This window comes from Chionomys nivalis, chromosome 2 (genome assembly GCF_950005125.1).
Source record: "Chionomys nivalis chromosome 2, mChiNiv1.1, whole genome shotgun sequence".
Lineage (NCBI taxonomy): Eukaryota > Metazoa > Chordata > Mammalia > Rodentia > Cricetidae > Chionomys > Chionomys nivalis.
This window is the reverse complement of record NC_080087.1, coordinates 74,781,366-74,795,825: the sequence shown is the minus strand read 5'-3', so window position 1 is coordinate 74,795,825 and position 14,460 is coordinate 74,781,366. Positions and strand designations below refer to the sequence as shown.

General features: G+C 47.5%; 1 protein-coding gene across 1 annotated transcript in view; it reads right to left on the bottom strand.

The window, feature by feature from the left end:
• The window catches only part of Zc3h4 (zinc finger CCCH-type containing 4), a 42,735-nt gene that overhangs the window by 17,742 nt on the left and 10,533 nt on the right, over positions 1-14,460 (bottom strand). Inside the window, exons 3-8 of the mRNA XM_057762210.1 lie at positions 7,562-7,781; positions 7,172-7,282; positions 3,058-3,280; positions 1,877-2,028; positions 1,251-1,347; positions 1,020-1,159 (exon numbers count right to left, since the gene is read on the bottom strand). Coding sequence (XP_057618193.1) covers positions 1,020-1,159; positions 1,251-1,347; positions 1,877-2,028; positions 3,058-3,280; positions 7,172-7,282; positions 7,562-7,781 — 943 coding nt within the window. The remainder of the gene's footprint in view (positions 1-1,019; positions 1,160-1,250; positions 1,348-1,876; positions 2,029-3,057; positions 3,281-7,171; positions 7,283-7,561; positions 7,782-14,460) is intronic.

Sequence of the window (14,460 nt, the reverse complement as noted above, 5' to 3'; positions counted from 1 at the left end):
TATTTATTTATTTATTTATTTATTTATTTATTTATTTATTTATTTATTTATTTTTTGGGTTTTCGAGACAGGGTTTCTCTATAGCTTTTGGTTCCTGTCCTGGAACTAGCTCTTGTAGACCAGGCTGGCCTCGAACTCACAGAGATCCGCTTGGCTCTGCCTCCCTAGTGCTGGGATTAAAGGCGTGTGCCACCGCCGCCCTGCTTCATAGGTGGTTTTTAAACATAAAGCAAAGAAAGCCAACCTACAAACCACAATCCCAGAGAACTTAAACAACAATGTGGACACTAAGAGAGACTTACATAGATCTAATCTACACGGGAAGTACAAAGTATAAAAAAACAAGATCTCCTGAGTAAATTGGAAGCATAGGGACCTTGGGGGAGGATTGAAGGGGAGAGGGGAGAGGCAGGGAGGGGAGCAGAGAAAAATGTAGAGCGCAATAAATATCAATTAAAAAAATGTATAAAAAACAAACCCAAAAACTGCTTGTAATTCCAGTCCCAGAGTATACAATGTCCTTGTCTAGCCTCTGTGGGTATCAGGCAAAATATCCATTCACAGAAAGATAAATTAAAAAACAAAAGAAAGCTCACAGACATTGGACTGACAGTTGGGAAACCTGCATGGAACCAAACTAGGGCCTCTGAATGTGAGTGACAATTATATGGCTTGATCTGTTGGGGTAGAGGGGCTGGCAGTTGGACCAGGACCTATCCCAGGTGCATGAACTGGCTTTTTGGAGCCCATTCCCTATGGTAGGATACTTTGTTCAGCCTTGATACAGGGGGAGGGGCTTGGTTCTGCCTCAACTTGATATGCCTGACTTTGTTGACTCCCCAAGGAAGTCCTTACCCTCTCTGAGGAGTGGATGGAGGCAGGGGAGGAAGGGAAGAGTGGGAGGAGGGAGAACTGGGAAAAGAAAAAATGTTCTAAAACAAAAAGAAAAATAAGTAAATTAAAAAGAAAAGGAAAACAAAACCAACAAAATCCACATGAGATCACAAGAGTGTACTCACGCCCATGTCATCATCATAGTAGTCTTCATCGTCGTTCATCCCGCCCTTGCTCATTCCCCCTCTGCTGCCTCGACCTCGGCCCCGGCCCATCCCCTTCCCTCGACCTCCACGGGAACCCCGGCCTCGGCCTCGACTTAAGCCTGTGGAGAAGGAGAGAAGGGTTTTACTTTTCATGTTAAGCCAGTAGCTGCTGAAGCCCAGCCAACCTGTACCTGCAGAGTCCTTGCCCACCTCGGCCTCGGCTGTCTTTGGACCTTCGGTACTGGTTCAGCTCCTTGGAGTAGTCATCGTAATCATCATCTCCCATGGGCTCCTCGCTTTCTCCATACTGTGTTCAAGAAAGAAGAGGACAGAAGTGTCATGCAAAAGACAACACTGACCCTAACACTGAGTGGCCTCACGGCTGGTGGGCAGTCCCAAGCCCTATTCTTGCAGCCTTCTCACTTCAGACTTCCATCCCATTGGGCAGAGCCAAGCACAGGGTTTCTGGGCACAAGGAACAGTAGGATTTCAAGAAATGGGTCACAACATGGAAGACAGGGACACAATGGTATGTGTTCTGCACACTCCTGTGCCTGCCTCAAGAGGTAGAAGACACTCAGAGAAGTCCTGCCTTCTCACGTCAGGGTTTTTGCAGTCTACCATCTGGTGCCTTTCCTGCTTCAGCCACTGAAGGGTTTTTTTCTTTTTTTTCCCCAACAAAGAACCTTTTAAACACATGTGTGCCTGTCACAAAGCCTTTCCTTCGGGAAACCACAAGTCCTCCTACCTTAGTCTCACAGTACCCACCCGTAATACTTGCAGCCCAGGGAGCCTGCCAGTCACACTGCATCACCAAGAGCTACAGAAAACCTTACTTCCATCTCCTCCTCGTAAAAGTCCTCTTCATCCTCCAGGTGCTCTCCCACAGAGCCTCTGCCCCGGCCTCGACTGCCCCTGCCCATTCCTCGGCCTCGGGATCCTCCTCGGCTTCCACGGCCCCTGTAGCCCCTGCCCCGGCCTCGGCTACCTGTGGAGTAAATAGGACAGTGAACCTCACATGATTACAGATGACAACAGCAAGAAAGAGAGAAACCCATTTCCTATCTGTTACTTGAAGCCTCCTCCTTTAGGGAGCCATTCCAGCTGGCCCAGAGAGACTACAGAGCCTCTGGTCCCCTTGAAGGGGCTCACCTGGCACCCTGGACACCTAACTCCTGCCCTCACTAGCTGGTCTCCTGATATCTATCTACTCAGGGCTTCACTGTCCAAGACAGCAGTCACCAGCCCTATGTGGCTAAAAAGCCTATGACATGTTGCTGCTTGCATACTAGATTTTAAAGTCATAGGGAGAATAGAGAGGGAGAGATCACCAAAGTCTAGGCATCTATTGTAGAGTCTGGTAAGGCTGATAAGACAGAGTAATAAACAAGGGTGACCTGATTACTCTCTCTGTATTCATGTTGGTGGCCCACTGCATCGTCAGTCTGGGCACCGCCAGTCTGGGATTTCCATAAAGCGGAGCCTGGTTCAAAGGTGCCAGGAGGAAACAAGAAGAGCCACTCTTAACAATAATCTGTATCCTAAGTCTAAGAACTTTAGAAACCTCCTCCAACTGTCTGTTTTTTCTGGCTCTACAATCTTTGTTATCCCCTCCCCCCATCTTCCCTCAAGTCTCCAGCTACAAGTTCATGAGCTTCCTAAAGTCCAAAGTTCAGAGGTAAACAAAGTGGTCAGGTGATAGAAAGCCCAGGACTGGGGGTGGGCAGAGCTGGGGCCACCAGCTGTCCTCACTCTGGCCCAGATGAGAGGCATTAGCTGTCCCTGCTCTGTAGGCCTGTTGTTCCAAGGTTGTCCCTAGCCCTTATGCCCTGCGTGGACAGCTTCTATGCACTTTGGCCATCTCTGAGAGACTGCCTAGCTCTCCTAGATATGAGGCTCAGTAACGGCTGGCTGAAAATCTTGACTTTGACTTTGCAAATCTTTGACTCTGAAAATCTCAACTCTCAACAGCAACACTGGCCCTGGAAGTTGGAAGGGAGGGAAGGGAAGGGCTCACCTCGGCCCCGGCTGCTGCCCTCCTTGGCACGCCGGTACTGGTTCAGCTCTTTAGTGAAGTCATCATAGTCTTCCTTGCCCATGTCCTCCTCTTCATCCCCCTCATACTCCCCATACTGCTCATTCTCATAGTCCTCGTACATGCTGTAGCCCTTGCTATCCATCTTGGAGTAGGACTTCTTGGGCAGGGGCGCGTTGTGTGATGAGGAGTACTGCTGGTGGGACTGGGTTCAGGAGAGAGTAGGGAGAGGGTGAGCCAGTACCCATGCCTGGATCAGGACCATTAAGGTCCACCTCAATTCTCAGAACTTGAACTTGTGCATTTGTCTGGGTTATTTCTTTCTTTTTTCTTCTTTTGTTTTGTTTTTGTTTGTTTGTTTGGGTTTTTTTTTTTTTGTTTTGTTTTTTCAAGACAAGGTTTCTCTGTAGCTTTGGAGCCTATCTTGTAACCAGTTCTTGTAGACCAGGTTGGTCTCAAACTCACAGAGATCCGCCTGCTTCTGCCTCCTGAGTGCTGGGATTAAAGGTGTGCACCACCACTGCCCGGCCTTGTCTGGGTATTTCTACTGTCCCTGGTTTACCACTGGTTCTTGGCCTCTCTGCAGACCTGTTTACCCTGATAGGCTTGGGGACAGCAATGGGTCCACACATTTGGCTTTAAGAAAAGGGCCAATGGCCGGGCGGTGGTGGCGCACGCCTTTAATCCCAGACTTGGGAGGCAGAGGCAGGTGGATCTCTGTGAGTTCGAGACCAGCCTGGTCTACAAGAGCTAGTTCCAGGACAGACTCCAAAACCACAGAGAAACCCTGTCTCGAAAAACCAAAAAAAAAAAAAAAAAAAGAAAAGGGCCAATGTTTGGAAGGAAAGGAGAAACAGGAGCCCAGCCTACTGAACCAAGGACAGAGCACACCTGGGAAAGAGCCTGGAGGCAGGACTAGGAATCCAAGCTTGTCCAAGCCTGACCTAGGGCCTTGGATTTCAATGAATGGCCTACTGTGGCCATGGCAGACTATTTCCAAAGACACTTCCCAAGATGCCTTTCAAAAGGTGAACAAAATATATCACAATGAGGCCCACCTTGGCAATGGAAGCTGTAAGCAATGAAAACACTGTTTTGAGACAGGGTCTTGCATAGTTCAGCCTGGCCAGGAACACTAATTTTTTTTTGTAGGGGGAGGATTCAAGATAGGGTTTCTTTACAGAGTAAATTCTAGGACAGTCGACAATATACAGGGGAAACTGTCTCAAAAACCAACCAAACAAAAAAGACAGGATTTTTCTCTGCATAGCCCCCTAGTTGTCCTATAACTCACTAGGTAGACTAGGCTGGCCTGGCTACACCTCAGAAATCTGCCTGCCTCTGCCTCCCCAGTGCTGGGAGCTCCATCCTAGCATGGAACTTTTCATCTGTCTCCATACCCCAAATGTTAGGATTAGAGGCCTGGACAATCATACCTGGCTTTAAACACATATTGTTAAGGTAGGGTATGATGGCCCATGTCTGTAATTCCATCCACATGGGAGGCTGAGGCAGAAAAACTGCTTGAGCCTAGGAGTTCACGATTGCCCTAGGTAACAAAGTAAAGACTTGGTCTCAAAACTGAAAACAAAACAAAAACAAACAAAAATTTCTTAGAATATTATTAAAGGAAAGCTAGGCAGTCCCTACATGCTATAAAACATTTGATTTGGTGACTTTGGTGACAGGGCTCAGGGGCAGGGGGCATTGGAGCAGCAAAACTACTGTAACAAAGCTCAGAGAGCTACAGAAACTAATCCAAGCAAGGAGTCCAAGTGGACACTAAAGTGACATCTACTCATGAGCTGTAACACTGCAGTATAGGTGTGCAACATTTCAGTGACACCAGCTCGACTCAAGAAGGAAATCCACACTCACTACAGGAAAATGCAAGACACAGCTACATAGACACACGGGCACTCAAGCTCCAGGTCATAATCAAACCATCCCTTAGGATGGAGGGGGCACTCTTCTGCAGAAATCAGTCTGGATTATTGTACATGACCCTATCATCTGCTGTGGTGCATGATGCTATCACAGGAAAGGGTTTAAAAAGTGCCACCATGGGGCTGGAGTGACAGCACAGCAGTTAAGAGCCCTGGTTGCTATTCCAGGGAACTTGGGCATGGCTTCTTGTACTCATATAGACTCACAACTGTAAGTAGCTCTAGTTCCAGAGAATATGACACTCTTCTAGCCTCTGCAGGCACCAGACATGCATATGGTAAACAGACAGACATACAGGAAAACAGTCACAGAAAATATTTTTTTAGTTAAAATAAAAAGGTGTCAGCCGGGCGGTGGTGGCGCACGCCTTTAATCCCAGCACTTGGGAGGCAGAGGCAGGCAGATCTCTGTGAGTTCGAGACCAGCCTGGTCTACAAGAGCTAGTTCCAGGACAGGCTCCAAAGCCACAGAGAAACCCTGTCTCGAAAAAGAAAAAAAAAAAAAAGGTGTCATCACATCCTGTGTAACCTGTGATTTTATTTATTTAATTTCTTTGTTTTTCAAGTCAGGGTTTCTCTGTGTAGTCCTGGCCATCCTGAACTACCTTTATAGACCAGGCTGGCACTGAATTCAAGAGACCCACCTGCCTTTGCCTTCTGAGTGCTAGGATTAAAGACATGCACTACCATATCTTTAAATAAATAAAGATAAAACGGGCGGTGGTGGAGCACGTCTTTAATCCCAGCACTCGGTAGGCAGAGGCAGGCAGCTCTCTGTGAGTTCGAGGCCAGCCTGGTCTACAAGAACTAGTTTTAGGACAAGCACCAAAGCTATAGAGAAACCTTGTCTCAAAACAAACAAACAAACAAAAAAGCCACAGAGAAACCCTATGGGGGTGGGGATGGGGGAGATATGTGGCTTTGTTGGAATGGGTATGGCCTTGTTGAAAGAAGTGTGTTGCCGGGTGGTGGTGGCGCACGCCTTTAATCCCAGCACTCGGGAGGCAGAGGCAGGTGGATCTCTGTGAGTTCGAGGCCAGCCTGGTCTACAAGAGCTAGTTCCAGGACAGGCTGCAAAGCTACAGAGAAACCCTGTCTGGATAAACCAAAAAAAAAAAAAAAAAAGAAGTGTGTCACTGTGGGGACTGGCTTTGAGGTCTCATATACACTCAAGTGTCTCAGTTCACTTCCTGTTGCCTGCTGATCAATATGTAGGACTATCATCTCCAGCATGGCACAATGACGATAATGGACTAAGCCTTTTAAATTTTAAGACACCCCATTAAATATTTTCCTTTATAAGAGCTGGCATGGTCATGATGTCTGTTCACAGCAACAGAAACCTTAAGACAAACTCTATTCACTATTATTGATGTTTATATGTAGGAATGCTTTGATGCATGCGCATCTATGTACCTCCCACAACTGAGGCACACATACTTGTAGCCACCACACAGTTGTCGCATCCTCTGCAAAAACAGTGCACGTACTTAACCAGTGAGCTATTTCTCCAGCTTCTGGGCTCCAAGTCTTGATCTTCTGCTTCAACCTTCCTAATCCTGGGATTACTAGCTTGTGCTACCATTTCCTGGTTTTTACTTCCTATTACTTATTATTAGTATTGGTAGTAGTGGCAGTGGTGCTGGGATGAAGTCCATGGCTGTGAGTACAAAGGCAATCACTACACCACTCAGCTACCTCCCTAGCCCTTATTTGTTTTTGTTTTTTCCATTCAAGTTTTTCTGAAACAAAAAGTATAAATACACCAGAGAAATGATGTAAATTTATGGTTAAGTTCAGAGTTGTAATGGGGTATTTAACTTCTAACTAGGCAGCCCTGGAGATAATTTATTCTACTGGCTACTTCATTCTCTTGCCAATTTCCCACAAAAGGTCACTTATGAACAGCAGGAGGCAGCCATCTGTGACCTGGATGAGTTAGACATAGAGTCCTGCCAAGTCATGGTGGAGACTTGACACTGGGCAAACGCAGGAGCAGGCCTTGTGGAGAAAGTCATTGCTCTGACTCAAGCCCCCTTTTCCAACTCTCTGTTTTCTCATCTATAAAATAGGAATGAAAACAATAGCCACTGTCTCTGGGCTACCATTCACTTGTTCCATACCAGAATGTACGTGACAGTGTCACTCACCGGTGCGTATGGTGGGCTATAGTCCCGGTACTTGCGGTGACCCTTCTCACTGGGGCTAAAATCTGAGTCATCTGAGAAGTCCGAGAAATCATCACTGGAAGAAGCATGGCGCTGCAATGAGAGAAGGCACTGTGACTGCTGCTGCTGTCCGGTCAGCTTGGCACTACCTGTCCCAGGACAAATAATGATGGAATGTGCCTGGAAGGGCTCTGTGCTCAGCCTGTAAACTCCTCACCTGGGGGCATTCAATGGCAACAGAGCATAAGCTCCAGATTTTATACTGTCCCCAGGCCCTGGATGCTACAAAAGGCTGTTACTAAGAGTGCCTGCTGGACATGCAGATGGGCTCTGAGCCAGCAGTGGAGGTGTGGGGAACCCTCTGGGACCTACTTTGTGCTTGGATTTCCGCCTTTTCTTCGACCTCCTCTTCTCCTTCTCCCGTTCCTTCTTCCGCTTCCGTTTCAGTCTCCTGTGAGACTTTTCCTCATCCGAGTCACTGTGGTGCTTCTCCCCCTTTTCTTTCCGACTCCTCTCTTGTCCCCCAGGGGCATCCTGGGTCTCCTCAGCCCCATCATCTTCCAGTTCACCTTCTTCCAACTCACCATCCTCCCTGCAAACCAACCCCCAAAACACTGTGAACTCAGGAATTGCAGGGGGCCTTTTGAAGGCTCTAAGCTGGTGAGCAAGTAACAGCAGAGAGCCCAAATGAGGGGTGCGCAGCTCTAAGGCTAAGACAAGCCCCAGGAGGTTACAGAGCCAACTCTCATCCTTCTGCAAAAGGGGCTGTGCCTGTGAGTTTAACTGGGTCACAAGAGGTGGAGGGGTTACCACAAGCGGCAAGTAGTACAGCTCAGTGGTAGGGTGCTTGTGCTTGCCTAACACACAAGAGGCCCTGAGTCCTAGCACTCAAAAAATAAAAAGTCGGGCTAAGCCAGGCATGGTACTGCTAGCCTTTAATCCAAGTACCGGAGAGGCAGAGGCAGAGGAGGATCTCTGAGTTTGAGGCCAGCCAGGTCTACATAGGAGTTCCAAGACCTGTCTCAAAACCCAAACAGAAAAACAAAACAAAACAAATAACCCACCAATGAGATAAATAATAAAAAAAAGGTACTATGCTCACACAGACAAAAGCAGTATGTCCTGTGACATACAGCTGAGGAATGTGTTCTGGGTATTGCCATAGGCTAAGTGGTCTAGCTGACAAGAGCCCGCAAAGCTATTCTTTACAGCATTACTGAGACCTACTGGACCACCGAAGTTCATCTGCTGGGAACCCCAACTGGCATACTCTGGTTTATGGAGATAAACAGCCAACTGAATTTGTTCCATTAGGGACCAAGACGGCAGAGTCAGTCCCGCTCCTGCTGGGCCCTCTCCTAGCTAACTTCCCTCACCGTGTCTCGAGGTACATCTTTCCACACCTCTCAAACAGTTCTCCTTTTTCAACTCCCCAGTTACCCAGTGCTCAGCACTTTGTAAAGTAAAGGCACTCTCTCCTAGCCTAACAAACTATGAGTCACCAAACAGTCTAAATAGCTATGGACAGGCTGGGGGGAGGGGGCAGGTATATATGGGTGGAGTCAGGGGAGGGTCAAGAAAGTAGCAGGTGGGAAAGAAATCCAATGTTCAAGACAGACCCACAGACACAGATGTTGCTAAGTATAGGAGTTGGGAGAATGGAAAATCTTTTAAACTTAACTGGGTGTCATGGCAGACAGAGGCAAGCTGATCTCTTTGAGTTTGAAACCAGGTTACATAGTACCAGGCCAGTAAAAGCACTCAGTAAGACCCTGAAAAATTGTAAAAGCTCTCAGCCCTGTATGGTAGCACACAAACATCCCAGTACTCAGGAGGCAGAGAGAGGGAGATTTGTGTAAGATCCAGGACAGCCTAGTCTGCATGGTGAATTCTAAGACAGTCAGAGCTACAGAGACCCTCTGTCAAAAGGCAAACAACAATTGAGCAGTGGTGGCCCATGCCTTTAATCTTAGCACTGGGAAGGCAGAGGTAAGCACATCTCTGTGAATCCGAGGCCACCCTTGTCTACATACAGAGTGAGTTCCAGGGCAGCCAGCACAGGGATTACATAGAGAAACCCTGTCTGTCTGTAGTGCGCTCTCTCTCTCTCTCTCTCTCTCTCTCTCTCTCTCTCTCTCTCACACACACACACACACACACAAATAAGGCAAACAACAAAACAAACAAAAATTATTTTATAGCTACCTATGTTCCTCATAAATGACAACAGAAAAGTCTTTGAATGGGCATAAAAGTCCCATACACTGCAACTAATAAGAGTCAGAGATTATATGATAATAGCGGCAAGAGTAAAAGAAGTGAAGCTAGCCGGGCGATGGTGGCGCACGCCTTTAATCCCAGCACTCGGGAGGCAGAGGCAGGCGGATCTCTGTGAGTTCGAGACCAGCCTGGTCTACAGAGCTAGTTCCAGGACAGGCTCCAAAGCCACAGAGAAACCCTGTCTCGAAAAACCAAAAAAAAAAAAAAAAAAAAAAAAAAGAGAATTGAAGCTAAAACTGGAGGACTGCAGGATAAAAGTCAACCTGGGCTACCTGCCTAGCATGCACACTCTCGGGTCTATCCCACACCACATCAAAAAATAATTTTTTAAAAATGCAACAGGCCTGGAAAAAGCTAACCAAAACAAGGGAATAGGTAACAACCCCCAAAGAGGCTTTACAGAAGGAGGTAATAACCACTTAGAAGCCTTGAGCGTTATAAGGGGCTCAAAGGGAAACAACAGCCTCTTTCCCCAGCTCTCCACAGCCCTTCCACAGCTTCAAGAGGCGCTTCTCTAATTAATCTAGAGCCCAATTCAAAGGATCCAGGCCTGGCTCAAACCCAAGAGGCCTAGCCCCTATGACACACAAAGTGAAGGTCAAGGACAGCACTCAGACAGCAAGGCACAGGTTCCTAATGCTTTATCAAAGGTGACCACAGTGGGGAGAGAGGCCTTGTGTACCTCAGAGGCTTCCCACCCAAGCAGCTCTGCTGCACCAGAAGACACAGACAACTCTGGGGCAGGGCAGAGCAGAATTCCTGTCAAGTGAGGCGCTCTGCAGGTGCAGCTCAGAACCTGTGGCAATGAGTACACCTGACTAGGAAAACTGGTTTTATCTCAAAGAAAAAGGTGTTCACTCTGTGTGGCGTGGTCACTAGCTTGCAGTGCTGGAAGCAAACCCACCTAATATCTCTGATGGGAATACCGTGGGTGGGGTAGGGCCACACCTCAGAGAAAGAGGGAGGAGCAGGGAGAGCCTAGGGGCAGGCTGGAGCCAGGCAGGCTCAGAATCCCTGTGGAATTAGAAAAGCTAATGGTGTCTGGGAATGGGTTCCCAACTACCTCCTTTCCTTGTACAAAAACAGCAGGAATCACATGAAATTCAATCCATCTGGCAGTCTTGGATAGGTCACTAGGCACAGGGCTGTGCAGGTGGAAATCTTGCCCAAGGTCAGATGAGGCTTCCACCCTGTCTCCAAGCTACAGCTAGCTCTGATGACAGTGCCCCACTTCTAACACCCTGAGAACATGTGACAAGATTATCCTAGGAACTCATGAGCCTTAACTGTCATCAAGAATCATACAAGCCAGGTGGTGGTGATGCATGCCTTTAATCCCAGCATTCGGGAGGCAGAGACAGGCAGATCTCTGTGGGTTCGAGGCCAGTCTAGTGTACAGAGCGAGTTCTAGGACAGGCTCCAAAGCTACAGAGAAACTCTGTCTCAAAAGACAAAACAAAACAAAAAACAAAAAAAAAAACAAAAAGAATCATACAGCTTTCCTTCCAGAAGCTTCCCCACCCTACAAAGACTTCAGCCCAAAATTCTCACCAATAGTGTTGCTAATAGGTCCAGGCAAATCTGAGCTCAGCAAGAGCTACATGCACAAGTTTCTACAAAATGGGCTGACACATGTTTGAAACTTTGTTTACCTAGATGGAGAGACACTTAAGAATAGATTTTTTTGAAATATAGCCAGGCATGGCAATCTGCGCCTGTAACCCCACTCAGGGGCTGAGGCAGGGACTGGGAAGGTGACACTAGCTTGGTCACTGTATCTACTGACCCGTATGATTTCTGCCACCGTCATGCTGCAGATGCCTCCCCAGCTAAGAGGTGTATCATGTCTGACTACTTCCTGCAGACTATTCACAGAAAGGAAGAAAGCCCACTGGGAGAGGGCGGATATCCCACGGGCCATGGACAGAATACAGGTGGCAGGTTTATGAAATGGCACTATTAACAGGCTGCCAGAAAAATCCATGTCAGAGTGGGATTAAACACCGAGGGAGCACGCTTAATAGACTGTGACATAATCCCCCAAGAAAAGTGGGGGAAGCCCCACTGCACTAATAGTGTCAATCTAGACTGCCAAGCCCTCTAGAGACAGGTGCTCAGGGGGAAAAGGCTACCGCTGCTGCGCTGCAAAGATTGCCTTTCTCCCTGGCCTCTAGCAGTTTACCAGCCTGCAGCCAGAGCCACTCCCAGGCCCCCTAGACTGATAAGAACCAGTCATCCCAGGAGACTGCCTGGCCAGCAGATAAAACTGAAAGAGGACAGACAGCACTTCGCTTCTTGCAGCTTTGCCTCCAATCTCCTGAACAAAGCTTCCAAGGCATTCAAGTTTCCATTTTTGGAGTTCACTGCAGCTCCTCTTTGGTCAAAGAATACACCTAGATGCCCAGTCTAAGCAACACAACACTTCCAGGGTTTAATTCCCCAGAGTCTTTAGCTTGCAGACTCATACAGCATGGGCTTCCCAAAAATATTCAGTAAGGAGATCTGGTGTTCCCAAGCAGGCTCAGGAATGGGGCAAGATGCTTCTTCCTGCAGACCAAGTGATACACAACCAGCTCTGCCTCTTCCCTAGAATGGGCTCTTTTCTGGACAATGGTATAGCCTTATACGGATTTCTAGGGTGGAAGACAACAGACAAAGCCCTGCATAAGGAGCATTCATACAGTAAGCAACAACGTAGAAGCTACATTTGTCCAAACAGGAGCTAGTACACCAGATGAGACAGCAGCATCAGGAGCTCAAAGTTATCCTTAGCTACAGAGCAACTTTGAGGCCAACCTGGGCTTCACAAGACCGTCTCAAAAACCAGAACCCAAAGAATTAGAATAGTAGTGCCGGAGTACACAACATGGAGAAGCCTGAAGGAGTTGGCATGTGACTGGGGAACAGGCATGGGTGAGAGAGACAGCCACTTCTTTGGGTGACACTGCTGACTGCCCACCAACAAATGACCATTTCACTGTGGCCATCCTCTCTCAACCAATCCTGCTGACAAAACTATCTCCATTTCTTCAACTAATCTACGTGGGACCACAAAGCCTCAAAATGTCTGACAAAGAGAAAAAAGACAGGCAGAGCTGACAAAGACAGTGGGAGCAATCAAGCTTGTTAGGAAGACAAAACCCCACAGGACAGGAAGCTCATAGCTCTCTACATATAAACTCTACATATAAAGAGTACTGAACCAAGTTCAAAGAAGCCAGGAGCTCATGGATCTGGTTTACACTGGGGAGCAGGGAGGACGACATACACCACAAAATAGAAGTGGAAACTCATGGAACAGTGGCTATTACCTGAAGCTCATGAGGCTGCTAGGTTAATGTGAAGGTCAGGGTTATGATCATTAACTGACCGGACTCTCAACAAATTGCCTAGGTAGGCTCTTAATGACCCATTAACTAGGGACAAAAAACACAAAAATTTAAGTAGACACTGCCTCTTCAAATGCTTAACAACCGGCCTAAGTGCAAAAGTCAAGGATCCTGGCCTGGCCCTGTAGGACAGGTCGATCACTAGGAACCAAGGCACAGAGCCTCTCCTTTAGAAGGCTGGCCTGGGCTCATACCTAAAGAAGCCTACCTTCCCCACCCATGACCTTCCCTTCCTTGATCTAGGAAGTGGTACAGCAGCCAAGGGGAACAACAGCACTGAAGGCTTTGCAGAGCTAGGGAAGCCCTGAATTAAGCCTCTGCACCTCACACGTTTGTCAGTGTCCTTACTACCCAGTTCATCAACCAGAAACCAAGAGCAAGTGAGCTCTATTGCCCTCCCCTTGGCATCTGCAGGCACAATCATAACCCGCTCTGTGATGTCATGCCATCTCCATGGTAACATGCCTGCCTTGTGACAACCAGATGAGCCACTGGCACAAACCATTCAGAGGAAGAGAGGCCACCCAATGTCGGTGCATGGATCTGAACCTACAGCATGCCACACAAGAGACGTCCAAAGGGCTCAACCAGGACTGGGTATTTCAGGCACTCGATGGCTAACTGCTAATTTTGCTAAGAATAATGGAGGTTTCCAACACACACACACACAGACACACACACATAAATATATATCCTTAGCCAGGCATGGTAGCACACTCCTTTAATACCAGCACTCGGGTGGCAGAAGCAGGTGGAGGTTTTGGAGTTTGAGGCCAGCCTGGTCACCTGGTCTACAAAGTTCCAGGACAGGTTCCAAAGCTACAGAGAAAGAAAAGATAGGAAGAAACAAGGCAAGGGCTGGGCGACACCTCTGCCCAACTTCCTGTATCCTGGGGTCCTGGGCAACAAGAAGGCAGTCTGCACTGCTCACTACTAACATCTACAGCTCCACGCTGAACTCACCCTTGTCTCCTCTTGTTACCAAGTGCTTCATCACATCTCCATTTTATAGACAAGCAAACTGAGGCTAAGAAATGGAAAGAAATCTGCCTATAGGATAACAACAAAAAGCAGAACTAGAAATAGAAATCAGGACTCTGATCCCAAAGCCTAGCTCTTAATCTCTAGCCTTAAGATAGCCAGAAATCATCTGTACAGGAATAATTTATTAAACAGACAATATGTATATTAAGCAATATGTATATGAAATGGATAAAATGACAGAGTTCCAAGAAATGTCAAAATGAGGGAGGAGGGCCAGTGAGATGGTTTAGCCAGTAAAAGCTCTTGCCTCTGATAATATAAGCTGTCAGAACCCAGGTCAAGGTGGAAGGAGACCCTCCATCAGATCAGGACAGCTTGACTACAGAGTAAGACATTGTCTTGGGATGGGGAAGCCGGGTAAGCAAGCAAGGCAAACCCAAAAGAGGAAATTTTCAAAAGTGCCCTAAGGAAATGCACACTTGTATTCACAAACTGCAGCCCCCACCTTGCGGTTCATTCAAGCACAAAACTCTTAGCAGAAGCTCAAATCTACTGCCTAAGAAAGCAAGCCCAGAGGAACCTCCCAGACACAAAGTTGCCATTTCCTTTGTGGGAGTA